The following is a 21,493-nucleotide window of genomic DNA, read 5'->3' as shown; positions in this document are numbered from 1 at the left end:
GGGGGGGGGGGGGGGGGGGGATTGAATCACGTTATTTAAAACATTATCGATGGACTAATTTTAACCAGTATCTTGCCAAAATTCATAATATACAGGATACATGTGCAGGAAAAACATGTTATTTGTAGATGCTCCATCCACCCAATGAAACCGAAATTAGGATTATTATTTATGTAAATTCTACATTTTTTTTCATGACATCGGGGAATCGATGATTTTTTCGGCTGAGTTATTTTTTAATAATTATTTTCTCAAATCTCTTCGTTAGATACATATTTCAATTATTATTAGAAATTTTGCTTCTCGTAATTGACTTATAACTAACTTTAATATACCTAATCACCCAGTTTACATGTTTCAAGGGAGATAATTCTAATAAAAAGTGTACCTATAAGAACAAACATTTCTGTGTTTAGAAATTTCCCGTTAAAACTTCACACTTAATAAGACTTTTCTAATGGGAAGCAGATGTACAGGACTTCCCAAAATCTTCAAAATTGTCTTTAGCTTTCGAAATAATTATTTGTTTCATGCTTACCTGCTCTGGTTATAACTGCAAGTGCTTACAAAGACATCCTCCCCAATCTCCAATAAAACATCTTGGATTTCAGCGTGGCAACCAACTTGTTATTACATATATATACATTATATATACATTATATATATATCAGCTGTAAAACGGAAACATTTATGACAAAAATGTTCAATTAAGTGCAAAAGATGAAGTAATATTCATCCGAAAGGAGTGAACTAGTATTGAAATTGATAAGTGATGTTTCTTTGACTATTTCCAGGAGGACATTGCCTACCAGATACAACACCACGAAAAGTTACTAAGGGCTGAATACCTGGCTATGAAGGTTCGTTACGAGACCAGACTGGAAAACCTTCAGAAAGAACACATGAATCTTCTGTCCTTGCTAGACACAATGCAAAGGGAGAAAACCCTGGACAAGGAGATCATTCGGGGTGTCCAAAAAGGCATGAGCCAAATGAAAGTAACTTATGCCAAGGATCTTGTAAAGTGGGATGCGGAAAAAGACATCCTCGCCAGACACATCAAGGAGGTAGGTGACATGCTGTCAACTTTAGCTTTGCTTGTTGATCGATCTGTGTTGTATAGGCAGCAATATACAGTAGAAATGGTTTGATTCTGAAAATAAAGGGCAAGCCTGAGATAGCATTGATGTTGAATCATCCTGCACAACACAACTAATATATAAACAACATTATAAATACATTTTAGATAATTGAAAAACAAAATTTCAGGTAGTGTTTTCGCCGGATTCTTGCATTGCAGATAGTTGTATGTTAATTGAACCCTTTCAGTTTCTGAAAGCCTGTCTGAATTTAAACATCATTTACCCGGTAAAAGAACACACATATATATATATAATGTTATAACATTTTAGCAAAACTTGATCTTTCAAAACTGTATAACTTAACAATTTAGTTTGGAATCAAATATTAAACCCGTCAATGTTTCTGGTTTATTCCAATATAGTGCACCTTACTACATTTTCCTGTCGCATTCTTATTCAGATCGACGAGGGCCGAAAGCTGGCAAAAGATATGCAGGGCAAAATCGAAGAGTTGAAAAATCAGCTTGCTGACCAGGAGTATGAGAGGGCAGAGCTGGTCAACCGGATCACTACAGAACGATCAGGGTGGGGTGTAGACAAATCCAACATGCAAAGCAAGATTAATCAGGTACAAGACATACCATAAATCATTGTTACGGTGATTACCATTGGTCATTGCTACAGCAAATATCATTGGTGAATACTATGGTGAATACCATTGGTCAACATAACTACGTGAATTTAATTGGGCAACATTGCAGATGAAAATTTCGCAAAGAGTAACGGTGATTTTAATTGGCCAGCTAATAATTTTATTTATCAACGTTACATCGGCTACCATTGCTAAAAGTATTTGAGTACGTTATCGTTCGGCGATATTTCGGGTGTCATCATATTGTGAGCCAAATCTACTAAATTGACTAATTTGGTTATATGATTCTTTCTAAGATAGAGGTATAGATTCGATTTATTATATCATGTTTTAGCACAGTCCTTTTTCTCGTAATCGAGCCCCGGTGTTGCATTTTAACGTTCGGATGGTGTATGACTGAACCAGATTGTTTTCTACAAATATCATCACTACAATTCGAAATTCATTCTTGCAATCAAATCTTATCATTGCACTCGCTTTTAGTTTGTCTTGGAGCCTGTGTGATTTATGAATATATTTCAAGTGCACATATCGATTTTGTTTTATTAAATTAAACAAAGGCTTTTATGAAAAATCTATTGCATGCAATTCAATCTAACCTACAGCAATGACGTGACAATGAGAAAAACACTTGTTTTTGGAAAGTTTAAGCATTCAGCCGCATATTCTTCCCAAACCAACATTTAATAAATTTTCCTTGTTGCAGCTACAAGAGCAGCTAGCCATGGTATCCCAGGCCCAGAACAGAACCAAAAACATGCAAAACCGCATGGAGGTCGCGTGGGAACAAGAAAGGTCCGAACAGAAGCGACTCCTAGCGGAGGCTCATTCACTTGCTCTCGACCTTCAGAGCCAATTAAAGGCACGAGACGAAGAGTATGTAAGGGAAAGGAAGATGTTGATTGAACAACTTCGACGCATGCGTACTGAGATCGATGAAGAACAATTGAGTCGGGATTCTCGCCAGAAAGAGGTATAGTATTGGAAAAACATATAACGTGAATATGTGAACTGATGATCGGTGGCTAAAAAGAATTGTGAGTTGTTGCAGCGCTATTTGCTGTACATATGACGTTTAAGAAATATTTACAATAGCTAGTAAACAGTTCAATTATGACATTAATTTAGATTTGATTTCTTCAATTAACTCCTTGTACTTCCAAAGAGTAACACACAGAATACGATTAAATCGAGTTTCTGAGGGCGCGTTTCATGAATGATGCATACAGACCAAGAATATTTAATTTATCAGTTTTCCCTTGCAAAATCTTATCCTTCACATCACATGCTTTAACCATCACATATGCGTTGTTGTTAAGTTTTCATTTCAACATTATGAATAAAATTGCTAAAGCATTAAGTTGTACTTATTTATGAAAAAATGAAACCAGTAGCCCTGAGATCACAATATATATATATATATATATATATTACATTTTTTATATTTTCTTTTTCTCTCTAATAGATTGACGAGAGAGGATTGCGAATATCGGAACTAGATAGGATACTGAAGGAAGTAGGGGAAAGGGCTTCTAAGGAGCAGGAGATGTCAGTTAAGGAAAGGGCTGACCTGGTCCGGAGGCTGGGTGAGATGAGGAAGCAGCACAAGAGAGACCAGAGGAGGGTTGAGGATGTTCTCACTGGGGTACGCATCGCTGAGCCATGTAATATGCATAACATGGGTCACAAATTCATATTGTTATAACGTTTAACCCGAAAAAAATAAGTACCATTTAAGAGTAAATGGGTAACTGTTCATAATTTTCCCGATTGTAGAAATCCGGTAACAAAGCACAATCATTGAAATGATTCTTACAGTATCACTCTTCCTTTTTCCTTCTGATATTTTTAAGTCAATGTCATTTACATTGCTACCGAAATCCTTGTTTAAATACTTTAAAAGTGGAATTTCTCGCGGTGTGGAAATATAGGCGCTTTTTGCCGTTGAGTAAATTAACGCCGAAATGTCCACATACCAATATGAATTGATAGATTATGTAGATTTTAGGTATATATTATGTATAGATTTCAGAACAATTTCTAGTCACAATTTCTACAACAATGCTAACATTTTTAAGAGTCACAACGCCGTCATTTCCGCACGCGAACATTTCCACTTTTACAGTAATTCAGATTTAAACGTTATATATCCTCAGATCTGTTACATTGCCGAATTGTAAACCCTCTTCTTGACATCTCTTATATATGGAATATAATATACACTATTCACATTTGTAGATACTTGATATGTATTTAATGTCACGTTTTACGTTATTCATATGTGCAGCTGACGCGGTTAAAAGAGCTTGCTGCGATTGTTTCGGACTCTGAAAAAGAGGGTAATACCTCAGATACTGAACTAGTCTCACGACTGGAGAAACTAAGTACGGGTCCACTTCCGGAATTAGACGTCGACTTAGCAGATCCAATGCACTTGTCTCCACGGAAATCAATCCGACAACGTATCGATCAGGTCACACTCTATCTAAATCTCTTTATGTATTTGGTCCGATATTGTTTCGTGTATTACTACTATACATTAGAAATAATTGTTACATCTCCAATTATCTCCTTTTATTTCGCAATATATGTTTCTCATTCTTATTCAGTTTTTATACTCGCATCATGAGGATTTTGTCATCTGTTAATGAAAGCCCCATATAATGGTGACAATCTAGAAATATGGGATCTTATTTCGTTTTATTTTATTCATCGCCCTTCCTTTTTCCTACCTTTATATAATTATTCTGTCCCTTTTCTTGTTTTCTTTTCTGACATTTGTATTTTCTTTCATTCGGTAAATATTGTGGTATACGAAATGTAGTTTGATCATGTATTCAGAAATAAAATAGACACTATGATTGTACTAAAAATAGAACATGGTTCATCGGTACACTTGGGCATAAATCCCTGAATCAGCAGTTTGGTTTAGTTTAGTTTAATTTTGTGTAACGACGTATTAATAGCCAGAGTCATTTAAGGACGTGCCTCCATGTGTATAGTGTATGCGTTCTTGCGTGTGTGCAGGAGACAGGGACGTTGGCGTTCTTGCCTCCTAGTGATAGCGCGAATCTGATGCCGACTTCATAGTGCTATCTCACTGAAATGCCATGCTGAAGGCACCCAGCACAGCATTTCGCCCGGTCACATTATACTGGCAACGGGTGAACCAGCTGTTACCATTTCCCTAAATGCTGGACGTTAAGCAGGGAATAATAACTACCATTTTTAAGGTCTTTGGTATGTCCCGGCCTGGGGTTATTAATACGACAATAAACGCTATTGTCCTAAATCGGCGGAAAGATTATATGTTACAGGGATGGAGCTCATTTTACCGGTCTTTAACTTAAAAGTGCTATTGACTATTGAAAACGAACCAATCAAAATGTCTTATGTAGGTGACGAGCCAATCGTGTGGGAAGAGCTAGTACTCGGCCTTGACCGATACATGTTTGACGTCATTGCAGAAAATATTGAAAGAGCAGAAAGGGATCTCTATAGGTTTTCGGAAATTACGACTTGGAACGTTTTTTGACTCTTCTTCTTTTTTTGTCGATGCGAGTCGTCTTGATAGAATTAACAATTAAAGTATAGGATTCGGAATAAAACAAGCTTCTCGTGTCCTCCTGCAAGACCTATCCGCTAAACTTTGCCACGGAAAAACATACCTGGTCTCGGGGAGCAAGAAAATTCGTAATCCCTCAAACCCATACATTAACTCTAGACATTTTGATTATGATCATTTTGAATACAGTATATTCAATATAATTGTATTATGCTACAAAGATTATATTTATCTAAACAAAAATTATCTCATCATTTTAGAATTTTCTTTTTACATTTTTCAATATTTTGTTGGTAATATTTATAATTTGTTATTTATACTCAATTACCATTCCAACATTTATTTGTTTTTTTCTTTTGTTCCAGGTTGTTTTAAAACATATAAAAGAGGTAAATGTTTAAGTCATATATATTTATCATATATCATCCCAATCACTTATTAGTATATTTCGTAATATATGAATACATGTAAAAATAGGAAATATACATATGTAATTGTATATTGGTTGCTATGTGTTTATGATAGCGCCTGAAAATGTATTTTTTGTTAGAAGTTGGAAATGTTAATATCAAATACAACATATAATACCTTCTTAATAAATATATGCGTCTTAACGAGTTCATTTGATCGGGCAGTGTTATATATAATTTCTGCATGTAAAACAAAATATTCGCCAATCCACCAATAGTGCATACGGTTTCCGGTTAGGGGAAACAAGCCTGCATTGTCCTATTGAAAGATTACCTAATGTCTGACATTCCCGCCATTTCAGTCTCTGAAGGAGATACATTTCGCCGTGGAGGACATTGGGCGTCCCCGTGAGATATCAGAGGAGGAACGCAAGAAACTCCGAAGGTTGGTCCGATTTATTTCTTCTCTAATTTTGATGTTTTTAAATATTTGCTATTTTATCTCCTCTTGAGGATGAATTAGAAATAGTTTAAAAAAAACACACACCTTCTTAACATTTTAGAAGAACATCGTTTTACATGTTTCCTCAACAGATGAATGTTAAAACAACAGTAAATTGTTATTTTTGGTATTATTTTGTTTTATATTACTGTTGGTCTTTACTTTAAACTTGATTTTTGATATTTTTTTCCATTGTAGAAGTTTGTCGAGCTCCGAAATCGACTTCCTAAAGGAAGACTTTTCAGCGGGCAGACAAAGGGATTCAGGAAAATTTGATTCACCAAAAGCATCGCCACTTACAATCCAAACAGACACAGCCTCACCGAGATATCTTAGAAGTGTTACACACAACGGATCTGGTGATCTCCTTAATCAACCCGCTTGTGACCTTCTACTTGAAATAAACCCTATTACGTCACTTCCGTTACGACAGAAATTCATAATGGCAGACGTGCATTATGAACAGAGTGTTTCAACGAAGTTTCCTGATCCACCGCCTAGTTTTCTTATTTCTCCAAAATCACACTCCAGACAGACGTTAACAGATACGACGTTTTCGTTATACTCCCAAAAGACTTTATCCTCAAAATCACAAGATGCCAATCAACCTTTAAACGTTAATAAGACAAGACTCGCTCCCACTAGTATATCACTGGATACGACCAGAGTGAATTCTTTACACACCGGTTCTCAGAGTAAACTCAATACAAAATCCGTTTCTGCGGGAGGAACTCCCACATACGAATCGGCAAGCCTTCTTTCTTCCATTCCAGTATTAAACAGGGGTACCTCATCTGACACCTCGCTTTCACCTCGTTCCGGAAATTCGTCCAATTCCGGAAGTTATGAACGCCTTACACCTAGATCTGCCAGACGAAAGTTTTTCGAAGATCAAAGTGACTTGCAACCATCTTCTTCAATGTCAGAAAAAAGTCAAAGTTGTGAAGGTATCCAAGAGGATAAGATTTCAACAAAACCTCCCACCGTCGACACCAAACGTCTCCGATTACAGCATGATGAATCAGAGGATGACATGATAGGACAATTAATTGAGGATACCAAACCGCGGATACTAACACAGTCAGTTTCTGTCGATGAAAAGACGTCACATTCAGTAGCAAAATCGTCAAGTACTGAGAGTAAGAAAAGTAAACCCGAAAAACCAAAACGGAAAATAATAAAACGTTCCCAGAGCGTCGATAGTTCCGTGAAGAAATCTGTAGCCAAGGCGGGTATCACTGCGATGTCACCGGGAGCTCCTTCCAATACCAAAGCGGTTGAGCTTTTCGCAACAGTGCGAAGGAAAATAAAAAACACACTGAAAAGGTCTTCATCTATGACAGATGAAGAAAAATCAACGGCGAAACAAGGATCTAGTTCTGAGGCGAGCGGGTCCACTTCGGGAGAAGAGTTCAACAAAGCAGGTGGACAGAAATCGTCTGGGATGGTATACAGACCGTCAACTAGTGTACATAAACCAATGGTCGGAGTACAGAAAAGTACTACGTCACCCGAACATGAATCACAAAGTAAACCACCCCCTACGCCACCTATATCCTCTATGAACAGACGCGCACTTCCGGAGGTAAGAAGGGATGCTAAGTAGTTTGTAGATTGCCGTGTAGATGTAGTCTGTGTTTGTGTGTTTCGTCGAGTATTTTCCATTAAAACACCATTGCCAGCTGGTGTCGGAAAAAAACGTCATAACTGTAACACTAACACTGGGCTAACACTGAAACTAACACTGGTGATATAACAAGAGGCGTTATCAAACTTTGAACGATTCTGTTTTTCAGATGGAGGATGATGCGTTAACTAATGGCAGGAAACGAATTCCGGATATAAGTCCGGACAACAAACCGAATAAGCGCTTAAGATCAAAATCTGCAGAGCGCGCAACCCGAGGGCCATCTGCCCTGAAACAACAGGTAATACTGGAAGAAGACCTTTTACCCGATAGGTCAAAAGTATTCAGTGAAACAACGGTGTGATATCAACACATCGACGTCAATATGGACATGATCGGGAGCTTTTAATTTACAATAATATACGGTGTCAGTATTATTTTTACTTAAGAAAATTTTAAGAGTTTTTAGAAAATTCAACTTAGTTTAACACTATTTGAACGTACCTGTTACATGCAACATTTTCCAAACTATTTTAGTGTTTGAAATTCTGTCGTCATGATTACTGTAAACGTGTCTATATTAGCGAATTTATATTTTAGTGCTCGGTTGCACATAAGACATATTAGCACAATCAGAAATTGTACTTCTTCTCCTTTCTTGACCAGATGTATTTCAGACAATGGGTACTGATATTGTTGAAACTATACATAAATAAGCTCACGTCGCATGATATGGTGCATTATGCCTGGATTAATAAAAACGCTAAAATTTGAACGTTTACGGTACACGTATTTAAATGATGGTACGTCTGCAAGACGCAGAGGAATGCATGCAGTAATCACTCTGGAATTCTAAATGATTCAACCTTGCTAATAGCAACTAGAAGTCACTTTAACACAAATCACAGCTTCACTGTATAAGACACCATGTATCCTTGACTCAAACACTGATCACTGGTTGTAAGATCTGTTTGTTAGAGCAATGTTTTCACCTTAACAAATCATAGATGTCATGAGTAAGATAAAACAAAGTCAAACATGGGACTATATATACTCTCAAAAAAAACATAAATTGGGACATGGTGAGTAGGTCAGATATAACGTTGTCTCGGCAAGGTTTAAACACATGCAAACAGTTATTTTAGACATAATACAGCGAGATGTCATTTACACCATTCAACATGCAGTCTCCTTAATTAATACCCAACATTGTGTTCTTTATAAATAACATTACAAAACAAAAGAAATGCATTGGTTTTAAACATTACGCAAGTGTTATACTACGTGCTTTTTAAATCATTTATTCAATAATGTTTACAATACATGAATATTAAAGCTATCTTATTATTTGCTTATTATTTGCTTATTACTCCTTCTCGTGAACGTAAAATGGTACTCAAAGTCATGCGTGCTAGTTTTACAATTATATAACTATCACGTGAAAATACATTATGTAAAATAACGTGGTAAGTGAAACGTTGATTTCCATACTAGCGAATAAGGTCAGAGGTCAGCAATTATGTATACGCAAAATATTAGTAGTGAACTCGTGCGTGCCCTTTATAGTTAAAAGTCCCTTATTTAAAAAAAAAAAAATGTATTTTCGGAAACTAGATATGTAGTTGGTTTGCGTTCGATGATGAAAAATTAGGTTCGTGAAGAAAATGTTGTTTTTTTTTTTTCTGATTATGCAGGAATTTGTTTGGTTTCCAATTATATTTTGTTGTTTTGGCGAAAGCGATTAATTTAGAGAGCAAATATTGTTAACACACTCGACACTCGCACACTTTCACATGTTGATCGCAATTTGTTCGATTGATTACAAATATTCATAAACGTGAATTTAGACACAAACTTGTTATAACATACACTGCCTTTAATTTTACTTGTGTGTTACATAAACACACACACATATATGTACATAAGTAAAAAGGTTTTAACTCCTTCTGAATGTTGATGAAAGAAAAACAAATTTGTAAAGATTACAATCCTCAAAAACTTTCACCTTTTCGGGTGGTTCAGGAAGACACCGGGCCAGTATTCATGAAACCTTCCTCATGCCCAAACTCATATTTTTGTGCTCAAACCCAAATTTCTCATTCTGGTGAAAAATTGATAAAAGAAATATATAATTTGTCGATGATCTGGAAGAATGTTGGAGAAGCTCTGCTGCTGATTATCATTTTCGATGTTTAAACATTGCTTTTTTGAACGTGTCACATGATTTAAGCCAATTATAAACAAAGAGGTTTGAGCACAGAATCCATGCTTGATCACGAGAACGGGTTTTATGAATACAGACCCGGAATTATTGCGACATAATACGAAATGCTAATGATAGCAGGTGAACATCAAACATTGTTGATGTGATAACAACCGCGTCATCAAGTGTTGACGATAACTTGTGACCAGGTGCATATAATGTGTCATAATACTGTCAGTCAATCAGACAATCATCTTGAAGCGCCCGAAGATGCGACAGTACTAGACTACTGTAATTTTGGTTTTGTTTTTATATATATAGTTGTAGGTTTTTTTTACGATTGCTGCAATGATAGTTATATACGCTTTAGTTAAATTATCACTTATGTTTTTATGTATGTCAGATAATTTCGTATACTCGTAGAATTTATTTTTTAATTATATTGCACTTGATAAGGTCACTTCACGCATGAAAAATATTCTATTCACCACTGATGAACTTAATATTCACGCAGAAGTCCGCAAAGTTATTTTCTTTCATTTTGATTCATTGCATTCACGGTTTGAAAATGTATTTTTTCTATATCAAAACAAAAGATCATTCTAATCATCACTGATGAACTTGATATTCCCCTAGAAGTCTGCAAAGTTATTTTCTTTCATTTTGATTCATTGCAATAAAGGTTTGAAAATATAATTTGGTAAACAAAACAAAAATTAATTGTTTTTTTCTTAAAATCACCTATACAAATAACATTACAAACTTAATTATATGAAAATTATTGTTAATTTTCATTAATGTGTGGACAATTTGTTTCTTATCAAATTTTCAAAAGACTACTAATCTATACACGATTGTATTTGATTTTTTTTTTTATCTGCGTCCCATTTAAACAATAACTTTGATGTGTGCTTTCACTGTAGTATAAGGCGTTGCTAGTACATACGGAAAGTAGAGTGGCTATTTATATAGTAATTTATTACAGGTTTTGTTGTTTTAGTTATAATCATATGGTAAGAGATGAAAACTGATATATCTATTTTAAAAATATTTTTCCTGTTGTCTGCAAAATACATTTTGTTTTATGTTGATCTCTGATTAAAATCTTTAAACCTCCTTAAACGAGTAGATTTGTGTTGTTTTCGAGGTTACACTGTTCTCAACATTTCCTGTGACAACTTCAATGTCTCTGTTATACATTTTCCTTTTCTCAGTAGAAACATACCTGCCTCCATCGCTTTTGGAGTTCTCACGTCACAGATGTTTACTACTCCAACGTTCTAAGAATTACGATTTTCAAAATGGATTCCTCCGGCTGAGGTATAAATCATATAACCGTGATTGCTTCAAAGTTTTTCAATCTAAACTGAAAATACATATCGATATCATAATAAGTTTTTCAATTATAGTTTTGACTTTAAGCAAAAGATTAGGACCTTTGCACTGCGGCTTAGATATCTGATGACCACTTTGTTGTTGGAAATACATCTGAAGTATTTGTTGATTGTTTGTATTAACCTTGCCTGTAGGCTGTGATCTATATAGTAACCAATTCAGAATTGTTTTCTCGAAAATGGTTTTTATTGTTTTACTTTTAATATTTGAAGCAGCACACCAATGTATTTCGGGATATTGATAAATATTTTTATGTTCTGTAATTACGTTTAATCGTCATTTTATTCATGGACCTCGTTGAACCACCTGGCTATGGATGACGTCAGAGCTATAAATAGAATTCGTTGATCAAACTGGCTGTCGATTACGTCAGAGATCTCACTGAACACTCTGATTGTGAATAACATCATATCTATTTATAGACCTCACTGAAGAACTCTACCAGGAAATCCTGTACTATCGCTTTGTCTGGTATGGTGGCGATCATTCCGTACATGGCGGCTGTCCCCTCCTTGGCAAGAGACTTGTTTTTCTAAAACAAATAATAAATTAACTTTAATCTCTTCAATCCTTGCAAAATATAGCTTCAATAGAATAAAAGTGCAATTCCCTCACTGAGTTATAATATATATATCTTACTGGTAAAATGTAATAAGTTATGAAACCGCTATCATTATTATTTTTAACTGACCTTGACCTCCTGCGTTGAATCCTCGAGGTCTTTCAACAGAGAATCCGAGACTCTCACGTGATGAGGAAGAATAGAACAATGTAGACAGCTAGGGTTCTGTTGTCTTTCCATGTGCCAACCTGTAATAAACGATTTCTTATTTAACTGTAGTATTTAGAATGATACAATAAAAAAAGTGAAAGCACTTTACACAATATTCACAAAATTCAAGGTACTTTCTAATCCTTCGTAATATCGTTACACATTGCTAGATTTAAAGTAACTTTATGAATGAACGTACTTTTGTCTTTGTGAGTTGATTTTTGACTATGAATGTAATATACCCGGACATCTTCTTAGAAACTTACCTTTCTTGCCCATATCATCCGCTACTGCCTGAATGTCAACATCCGGGTCACTCGATCCGACTGAGAAACACGTCATAACCGGTTCCCCCAGCACATATAAGCCCTGCCATGGATAGAAGGGCAATAATTATATTGTCGTGCACTTGTCAGGTTAATTATGATTTGTGCAAGTGAACCACGTTCGATAGAAAAGTAATACACTCTTGCTTGCTTCATCCGGTGCATATTTGTAACACAATCACTTCGACAGTGAATGCTCTCTCTGGCTTCGACTAGTACTCTATGCAATGTATCCTATATTTACATTTCCACTATAATTTCCTCTATACGCATTTTACTAGAGGAAATTGCGTTCATATTGCTATGAACACAATCTGATCAGCGCCATGTTCATGCCGGTATGAACGTCGAAAATATGCCGTTCAACCCCTATGAAATCTACACGGATAATTATCTGTGATGTGATATCTAAATATAGTAACACGTGCCTGTATCTTAGCGACGCCCTGTTTGAGTTTGTCGGTGGTTGCCATGAGTTCCCTGGCCCGCTCCATGTAGCCGTCCACACCCAAAGCCATCATAGAAGCCCATGCTGCGGCGATGTTCCCACCTATAAAACGATGATTAGAAATACGAGAAAGGAACAACTTATTTGAAAATCTTGTTTGTTTGTGCATTCAACTTAACAAAGTTAACATTGTACTGCCCCATATGGCCTTTCCGTCCATTTAGGATTCATTAATGACAATTAAGTTACAAAAATGTCTAAATCATATGTAGTATACAACGCAATATGAAAGAGCCTAAAGAACCCTTCATAACGTTATAAATTTCATATTTTGGCTACGAGAGATAATTACACTCAAAGCCAGTATTGTCTAAAATTATGGAAAATAACATTAGTTATAATTGATAAAACAAAAAAGGCATACAAATCACTATAATACATTAAGGACATACTTAACTCAATATGCATATAAATGTATATATAAAAGGTGGTGTTTAATGACGTCTGGGAGAAGAGCCTAAAATGAATTCCTTAAAGTGTAGGTCGTCATATCCTGCTTGGATTTGGCCAGGGTAAGCTATTCCACAGCGTGGCCGAAACCACCCCAAAGCCCCAGTTTCCATAGGTCAAAGTACAAGATTTTTGGACAAACAATAATGATTCTGTCTCCGACCACAGTGATGGTGACGGCTGATACAGGGTATCAAGCTTCTGCAAATGCTGGAGAGCTGACTTGTACATTCAGTGCCTTGTATGTGTACACCAAAATATTGTACTGCGACCTGTATAATACATGTAACCAGTACACTGAATAAAGCGCAGGATTCTCACGAGTAACCAGACGTGCTGCAGTGTTCTAGACCCTCTGCAGACGGCTAGTTAGTTTGTCAACTATACCAGAGCATGGCTTTACCATATTCCAAGCGGGAGGTAACAAGTGAATGCACTAAAATCTTGCATGCATCTGCAGTTATAAACTGCCGGATACAGCCGATTTTCCTGACTGGTAGAAACAGGATTCGGCAATAGCATTAGATCGAAGTATACTCCTAGGTTGTTTTGGCACCGACCTTGGGCTGGAGAGTCATTGTTTGCTGACACTTTTGGGGTAAGGCGATTATTTCCGTCTTTTCCTGATAAAGCTTTAGCATGTTGGCTTTCATCCAGGTACTGATGTCTGTCAAACAAGCTTCCAGATTTTCTTAAATGATATCCAAACTGTCCTGTGGATTGATGACCATGTAAATGTGTGTCGTCAGCATAACAATAGTAGCGAAGGCTATGAGTATGCTACGGTTGTTAGGAGAGCGACTCGTAGCCTTTGGGCTGTTCGTAAACCTCGTTAAACAAGTAAAGAATTAAATTAAGTACAGCACAGTGTACCTGGTACAAATACAACAACAACAACTACTAGAGACTACTTTACCTGGCCTCGTTCCCGCCATACTCGGACTTCCGTACAGACCGCCTGGCCATTCCGCGTAGGAAAATATTTGGTACTTGCGGATTTCAGCATTCCGGTAGAGTATGACGCTGGAACCCTGGAATAGCATAATAATGTTCCCTGTTTTAGGTCTCCCAACAACATTTGTTATAGCTTTGATTACTATTTTTCACGTTTCCCCCCATTATTCTTGCTTAGATATCGTCGTGTTTGCACCATCCAGAGAATCTTGATTACAAAGAAACCAAAATGCTTTGAAAAAATGAAAATGCAAAGCACATATAATTGTCGTGGTTTTTGCCAGATATTACTGATTATTTTAAACATACTTGCATTATGAATTAGAATTAGATCAAATTCGATATTATTAGGCTTTAAAGTGCGTATAGTGTATATTATTACGAGGGCCCTCGAACCCGAAACTTCAGAACATTAACAATATCGAAATTCGAGATCTGACGTACAACCCCGACCTTGAACCCTGAACTCTGACCTTTACGCTGTATCCGTACTTGTGGATATCCGCCGACATCGATGTCACCCCCGGATTTCGGAAATCAAACTTCGGAACTGGATAACCTAGCTTCTCTACCCTGTTTAAGCATAATATACATTCCTGGTTTCTTTACCTATTTTATTTACATATTTCTACTTTTTTCCCAATAATACATGGACACAATCAATTCTTAGTATCTATATCATACATAAAACTTGTATCATTTATTTATAAAAGGTAATTCATTTTCAGATATATCTCAAACAAGAAACGCATTGTATAACAAATAAAACACACAGTTCATCATTTCATGACAAATAAAGATAGTCAAAAAACCTAAAAAAAAAAAAAAAGTAAGATCTAAAAAAAAATCGTAGCAATTTGATTTCTATCAAAAGCCACACTTTCTGGATTTAACCATTAATATTTGACAATTTTTTTAGCAAAAAACAAAACATGTGCCGTTTATGATTCTAAATTCGACAAAGCAGGAGCACTGTTACCATGGCAACATGTAACCTCCAAAGCATGCGTCCACGTGAAGGGGTAGCCCTCGTCGATGCGCAAGGGCAGCAATTTCTTCAATAGGGTCAAGGATTCCGTGGCAAAACTGGGGAGCCGATGCGGTTAGCATGACGGTGTTGGGGCCGATCGCCTGTTAGAGGGAACGAAAAGAACAAAAATATTTAAACAGACCCTTTGAATATATACGATTAATTTGGCAAGAAATGCCCTCTCTGATAATATAATATTTCACAACTCCTTTCCTTACCTTATTGTACAATATATATTTCCTGATCTCTGTCCCACCACATTCCGTTTTAGATATAAATGTAGCGACTGGCCAGGTGAACAAGCTTTGACTTAGTAGCTCAGATGATTGGTGCGACAGTCCCTGTATTGGAGGTTCCAGATTCGAATCCTTGCCTGGCCCTTGCATGTTTTCACCCTAAGGTCGCTATTGTTGATTCAATTTTGCTTATTTTATCATTATTATTAAAAAAAATCTTAAAAACACCGGAAGGTATGGTTGTCTTTTCAATGAATAATCAATGCTATAGTTATGCCAAAAAAAAGTTTCTAATACATAGTAACAGTTGGCAGTGATACATGGATCCTTGAAGGACACGTTATTCCATCTACTCGAACGTCTAAACGTCATACAAGTTGAAAGAGTACATGTCATTTCCGGTTTTTATACGCTTGTTACCTTTTCCATGGCCTTGACGTCTGCTCGGAAGTCGGGACCAATAGGGGTATGGATGACCTTCATACCAAAATATTGCGCTGCCTTGTCAATGGTCGGATGTATTGTTCTAGGCGCTACCTGGTGGAATATTGAATATATTGTGTCAGTGTGTTGTTTTTGGTGTACGTCATTATGATAAAAAAAAATATCTTATAACTATTTTAAACACGATTCGCTTTCATCAATCTGACAGCTATTTCCCAGCAACTGACGTTACTTAGAAATAAATGAGTTCCAATAAATATCGACAGAAAGTGTCGAGAGAAATGGAGTCTTTTTTTTTTCTTTTTTTCCTTTTATCTTTTCTTCTTTTTTTAATTTATTCTTTATTAAATACATATCAAGTCTTTACTATTTCCGGCTCCGTGATGTGCGGAAAAAGTTTTTTTGCTCTGTCTCGGAAGGTCTTGACCGCCATTACATTACTCTCTGTCCCACCGGAAGTCAAGAATCCCAACACGTCATCATCTCCATTTAAAATGGCTGCCGTCATGCTAACAACTTCCGTTTCCATCTTTCTAGGTAAGCAAAATATTTAATCTTTATTTATTTCAACGAACATCGAATCTGATAAAAAAACAAAAAAACTGAAAGAGTCATTGATGCATTTATTCTTATAAAACGTTCCACAGAAAGAAATGTAAGAAACAATAAACCATGTTTGACATATTTTGAAAATGAAACGGATATTGGAACATATCTTTAAAATCATCCATGCGAGGGGTGCAAACTTTTTCATGATTAAACATATACACAGTCCTAATGCGGAATTTTTTAGCTTATTTAATATTTTAAATGAAACACTCGCGAAATTATGATGAAGTATTACATAAGAAAACTGCCTTATACTTCCAACATTTGTCCATTTTTGTGTTAAAGCAATTTAGAGAGAGAAACATGTAAAGGACATGTTAAGAACGATAAAGACAGACGGATATCTAAAATTTTGAATGAAAGAAACGTGGCAAATCAAACCGAAATATGTTTTTGTGTAGCGAGATTTCTCACAAATCAGAGATACTGTATTATATGACAATACCGTGATGCGGTTTTGTTTGTGATTTTTAGCACATGTAGTATTCTACATGTAATCCTCAAATTCAACAAGCAAAAAACAACCATTAAAATAGAAAACAAAATAATGTGAAAACACAATAGATCAAAAGTATCACGCAATTTTGCATAAGTCACTAAGTGGGTAAATAAATATATCAATTAACAACACTTTTGAAATGTAGAAAAATACCCTGCATTAACAACTGTAATGCTAATGTGGTGAAACGGGAGATAATTCTAACACAACGAGGTATTTATTGTCAGGTATCATATTTCTAAATTTAAAAATTCATGTTGTCTCTCATAATTATAGTAACAAATAATGAAAATAAAACATTATTGGATTAAAGAGCGATATCGATCTCGTGCAATCTTGGACTTGGAAAACGAAATGGAATTGAGATCGTTTGCATGTTCCCTCAGAATTGGCAACAAGATACAGTTGAGACCATTCTGGTACTGCCTGTATCGCCTGTATTACGTACCTTTGACCTGGGAATAAAGTTACAGTGTACTTTAAAAACGTTCTGGTACGTGTTACCTTAAAGTTCGGAACAACATGTATATGGGATCGATGTCGTTCGGATTTTAAACAAGACTTTCGAATGTTCACGTGTTATATTATATGGCGTTAAAGACGTTTTGTGGCATTAGACTCAAGAAGGGCCAGTCTAGAGCATATGCGTTTTACCTTAGACTTGGGAACAACATGGGGTTAAGGGCGTTCTCGTGTAAAAACCCGTGATGAAATTCCTTCACGAGAGCGTCGTGGTCCACAGAATGTCCGATCTTCTCTAAGAACAGAATATCAGAATCACTTATTAGTACGAGTACAACATCATTCATGGATTAAAGAGGATTAAGATAAATTATTTTACAAAGGTGAGGTTAGTTTTATGGCCGCGAATCTATCAAAGCTATCATAAGAATGAATAATACTACATAAATTTCTCTAGACGGACTAGACAAGCCATACTTCACTTGTTACCAATAAACAGACCCGATACGTCTTATCATTAACATCTACCGCTACCTACCTACCCCTTTATGTAGACTAGACCTTAAACACTGTACATGTTACATGTAACATTAAGAAGTCAAATACTTCCCATTGTATACAGACAATATATATATACGTATCTAATTTTCTATGTAGACTAGACTAACACTAATGAAATAGATAAAAAAAAAATAACTTCCGCCACTTCTCATATTCAGTTCTCTATGCAAACATCTAGGCACAATTTGTAAGATGGTTGTTTAGCCAATAGGGGGTGGGGTGGGGTGGATTGGAGTTGGGGATTGTAGATTGTATTTTTTTTCATTTTTTTTTCTATTTTTTTTTTTCAATTTTATTTACTTATTTATTTTCAATATAATTTACTTATTTGATTATCAATTTTATTTTTGATTTTTATGATTACTTTTACACATACCGCTACGTGTCTGTTCCTTTATGTAGATTAGATCGAAAAGTTAGATGTATGTACGTTACCACTGAAAAGGTCGAAAGCCTCCCGTTGTAGTTGAAAGTGGTCATCGGAGAGAGTGTAGATGTAGGCGAAGATCTTCCCGTCGTCAGACCGCGTCTCCAAATCCTTCATCTTCTTCATGGTCGACAGCAGTTCGGTGTGCGGTACCCCTGTCACAGATATATACAGACGAATCACTTGTTTTACGTGAAATAAATATGTTTTCGAGTTCTCCAACAAGAAGTTACTCGTACCCCTGTTGCAGTGTTAAATAAAGACAAGAACACAGAGAGCATTCATCGCGATTCCAGTATCTTGGCATAATGTAACGAATCTATAAAACACCACTGTTTCTGGCCCAATTACTTTTGTCTCCTTGAAATTGATCATTTTTTTTTTTTTTTAAAGCTGATTATTTTGCCGTCAGACTATCATTGATGGTCCATGGTAACGTGACGTATATAGGCCTAATTGGTTTCCAAATACAATCGCATGCCAGGCATTTGCGAAGCATTTTATGAAACCTAATGGTGGCCGGTTGGGGCAAAATTACAAATCTCGTAATCTTGCTCCCTCGACCTAAAGCTGACAAAGCGAAAATAGACGGTGACACGCGAGAACGCAAAAACACGACTTGGAGAGCGAACAGCGGTATCCAAATACACTAATACGATAAAATGTATCGTTAAAAAGGATATATATATATATACGCATAGTGTACATTCCCAACATTTACAAACAATGGTTTCTCCCTCTAAATCCGTATACGTATATTTATACGTATCCGCTATCGTATACCTCTTATTGTAAGTTACCCTACCAGTAAACAACGTAATAAATATAACAATCAAAAATTAAAAGTCGAAATTAGCATAAAGTGAATACGGAGTTTACAACTGTTGAGCGAAAGCTTGACTGGGCGGGAAAAAAATCCGGCTTACAGTACTTAACCAACGACACGCGATATTCTAAATGTTTTCTTTAAAATTACGTGAACCAACCCTTCATGATCAATTTCTGTAGTTCATGATAAAATGATGTGTTAAATTTATATACTAATATCAAAGGATATTATACAATAATCAATTATTTATCCTCAACCAACAAATTTAATCAATGTTAGCTTTTCCACAAGCAAATAAACATTTTAATGCCATATTTAAAGCTAACTAAGCTTAACAATATGTAATCCACGTGTTCCTTTTATCAGAAATATGCACCAGATAACCTGCTCACCTTTCTGTGGTAGACGTACTCTCGATCCTGTCTTCGACGTCTTTTTGGCTTCGTTGAGTTTCGTCGTGCTAAGGAAACTTTTGACCTCATTCTGCAGAATTTTACCAATAATAAAGTCAACACCGGGCAGCTGTTTCAATGTTACAACTAGAACCCGGAAGAACTCCTTTGGTCCCTTCCGGAAGTAGATACTAAGCAAGACAGCAACGACTGCAGTGAATACGCCATGTTCAATGTAATCCAAAAAAGACATGATGGAACCGGAAGTTGATAATAATCCGAGTATGCACTTCCGGTAGTTGTTGTTGTTTGCAGCAGAGCGGGGAGGATGGAGCTCGATGAACCTACCTCCCTAGTACTTATGTATAAAGCGAGTAGGCGACATGTGTGTACCTGTGTTTATCGAGTTACATATCCGGACGGTGTAAAGGTGGTTATTTATCTATCGTTATGTCGGCCTCGCCATGTATTATCTCGTACGCTTCTTGTCATTGATATGAATAAAATTACGAATGTCATACTCCCATAGATAGTATAATACAATATAACCTGTCTATCCCGAACCTTGTATAATATAAACACGTAAGTCAACCTGTAAAGGTAAGACGTTTCCTCTCCGGCTTCATACAAAATATATATCTATTAGACACATCGTCTTACTCGACTAACTTGCTTCGTACAGGCCCATCTGAAACACATTGGCCATTTATTCTATTGTTATTTATGGATGAAAAGCTCGAGGTTTTCCGTATTCTTTTCCTAGATTTGTGTCAACTGAACCTTCGAACGAACATATTAATCTCTTTGGAATCCTGCTTAGACTTATGTAGATTTAAAATTCAGAGATAATATGGGGAAAATATAGTTTTCTTTTCCCCGTCAGCACAGTACGTGTCATTAAGAATCCTATTACGGTTGACATGGCAGTAATTTCTCGGTCGAACTGTCCTATATCTATGTGGAGTACTAGAATAGAAAAATCCATTGAGTTGAATTTCAAAAAAGTGACAATACAAATGAAACCTATTCTTCTCGTTCTTATGAGGATCTACACTGTACATTATTTATTTATTTTTTATTTATTTCTTTTATTTTTTTTTGTAACTTAGATTTTCATTCAGATTTTTCAAACACATACGCATGACAAATAATGAGATACAAGTCTGTAAATTATGACAGGAAAAGATGGGTAATTGTACAGAACACTTATCTCACAGATTTCATACTACTCTACTCATTACATGTCATACATATAAACTTATTACACAGCCTTTGCTTGACTGACATTCATCATTAAACCATACATCCATTTTGCCTGTACCCATTCGTACATACAAAATACTTATGGCCATGCGATGTGCTTTTATGTACATTATTATACATTTATTACTTGAGAAGTTGGACGGGCAACAATAAGTTGAAGGAAAGATGAAAAAATTGCCTAGGCATAGGCTTAGCAGGGATTTGACAATTTGCCCTGTGTATGACCTGGAGAAACAAGAAAATGCAGAACAGTTGAATATGTAAAAAAGGACAACGATATAAATTATAGTGCAAA

The 21,493-nt window shown here is 35.9% G+C and overlaps 2 protein-coding genes across 4 annotated transcripts in view; one reads left to right on the top strand and one right to left on the bottom strand.

Moving 5' to 3' along the window:
* Window positions 1-10,765, top strand: part of LOC110443497 (golgin subfamily A member 4-like) — a 154,914-nt gene extending 144,149 nt beyond the window's left edge. For all 3 annotated transcript variants that reach the window (XM_021487736.1, XM_021487735.1, XM_021487737.1), the window contains 9 exons: window positions 795-1,067; window positions 1,543-1,710; window positions 2,441-2,707; window positions 3,200-3,379; window positions 4,022-4,207; window positions 5,665-5,688; window positions 6,072-6,154; window positions 6,410-7,796; window positions 8,008-10,765. In XM_021487736.1, coding sequence (XP_021343411.1) covers window positions 795-1,067; window positions 1,543-1,710; window positions 2,441-2,707; window positions 3,200-3,379; window positions 4,022-4,207; window positions 5,665-5,688; window positions 6,072-6,154; window positions 6,410-7,796; window positions 8,008-8,202 — 2,763 coding nt within the window. In that variant the 3' untranslated portion in view covers window positions 8,203-10,765. The remainder of the gene's footprint in view (window positions 1-794; window positions 1,068-1,542; window positions 1,711-2,440; window positions 2,708-3,199; window positions 3,380-4,021; window positions 4,208-5,664; window positions 5,689-6,071; window positions 6,155-6,409; window positions 7,797-8,007) is intronic.
* Window positions 10,765-20,365, bottom strand: LOC110443498 (sphingosine-1-phosphate lyase-like). Its single transcript, XM_021487738.1, has 12 exons — window positions 19,936-20,365; window positions 18,723-18,869; window positions 17,919-18,021; window positions 16,524-16,689; window positions 16,133-16,249; window positions 15,426-15,577; window positions 14,920-15,019; window positions 14,409-14,523; window positions 12,963-13,084; window positions 12,475-12,577; window positions 12,128-12,246; window positions 10,765-11,968 (listed from the first exon to the last, which is right to left on the bottom strand). Exons 1-12 carry the CDS (start codon window positions 20,186-20,188, stop codon window positions 11,849-11,851), a joined length of 1,617 nt encoding a protein of 538 aa, XP_021343413.1. The 5' UTR covers window positions 20,189-20,365; the 3' UTR covers window positions 10,765-11,848.
* Window positions 20,366-21,493: the final 1,128 nt, after the last annotated feature.

Source organism: Mizuhopecten yessoensis, unplaced genomic scaffold, assembly GCF_002113885.1.
Source record: "Mizuhopecten yessoensis strain PY_sf001 unplaced genomic scaffold, ASM211388v2 scaffold716349, whole genome shotgun sequence".
Lineage (NCBI taxonomy): Eukaryota > Metazoa > Mollusca > Bivalvia > Pectinida > Pectinidae > Mizuhopecten > Mizuhopecten yessoensis.
Note: the sequence above shows the minus strand (reverse complement) of the source record. Positions and strands in the feature narration are given on the sequence as shown.

Excerpts from the sequence above, each read along its gene's own strand:
- LOC110443498 (XM_021487738.1), bottom strand. The coding sequence starts at position 20,188 with ATGTCTTTTTTGGATTACATTGAACATGGCGTATTCACTGCAGTCGTT. Across the intron at positions 15,020-15,425 it reads GGAGGTTACATGTTGCCATG|GGTAGAGAAGCTAGGTTATC; the intron begins GTAACAGTGCTC and ends ATGCTTAAACAG. Across the intron at positions 14,524-14,919 it reads AGTACGGATACAGCGTAAAG|GGTTCCAGCGTCATACTCTA; the intron begins GTCAGAGTTCAG and ends ATGCTATTCCAG.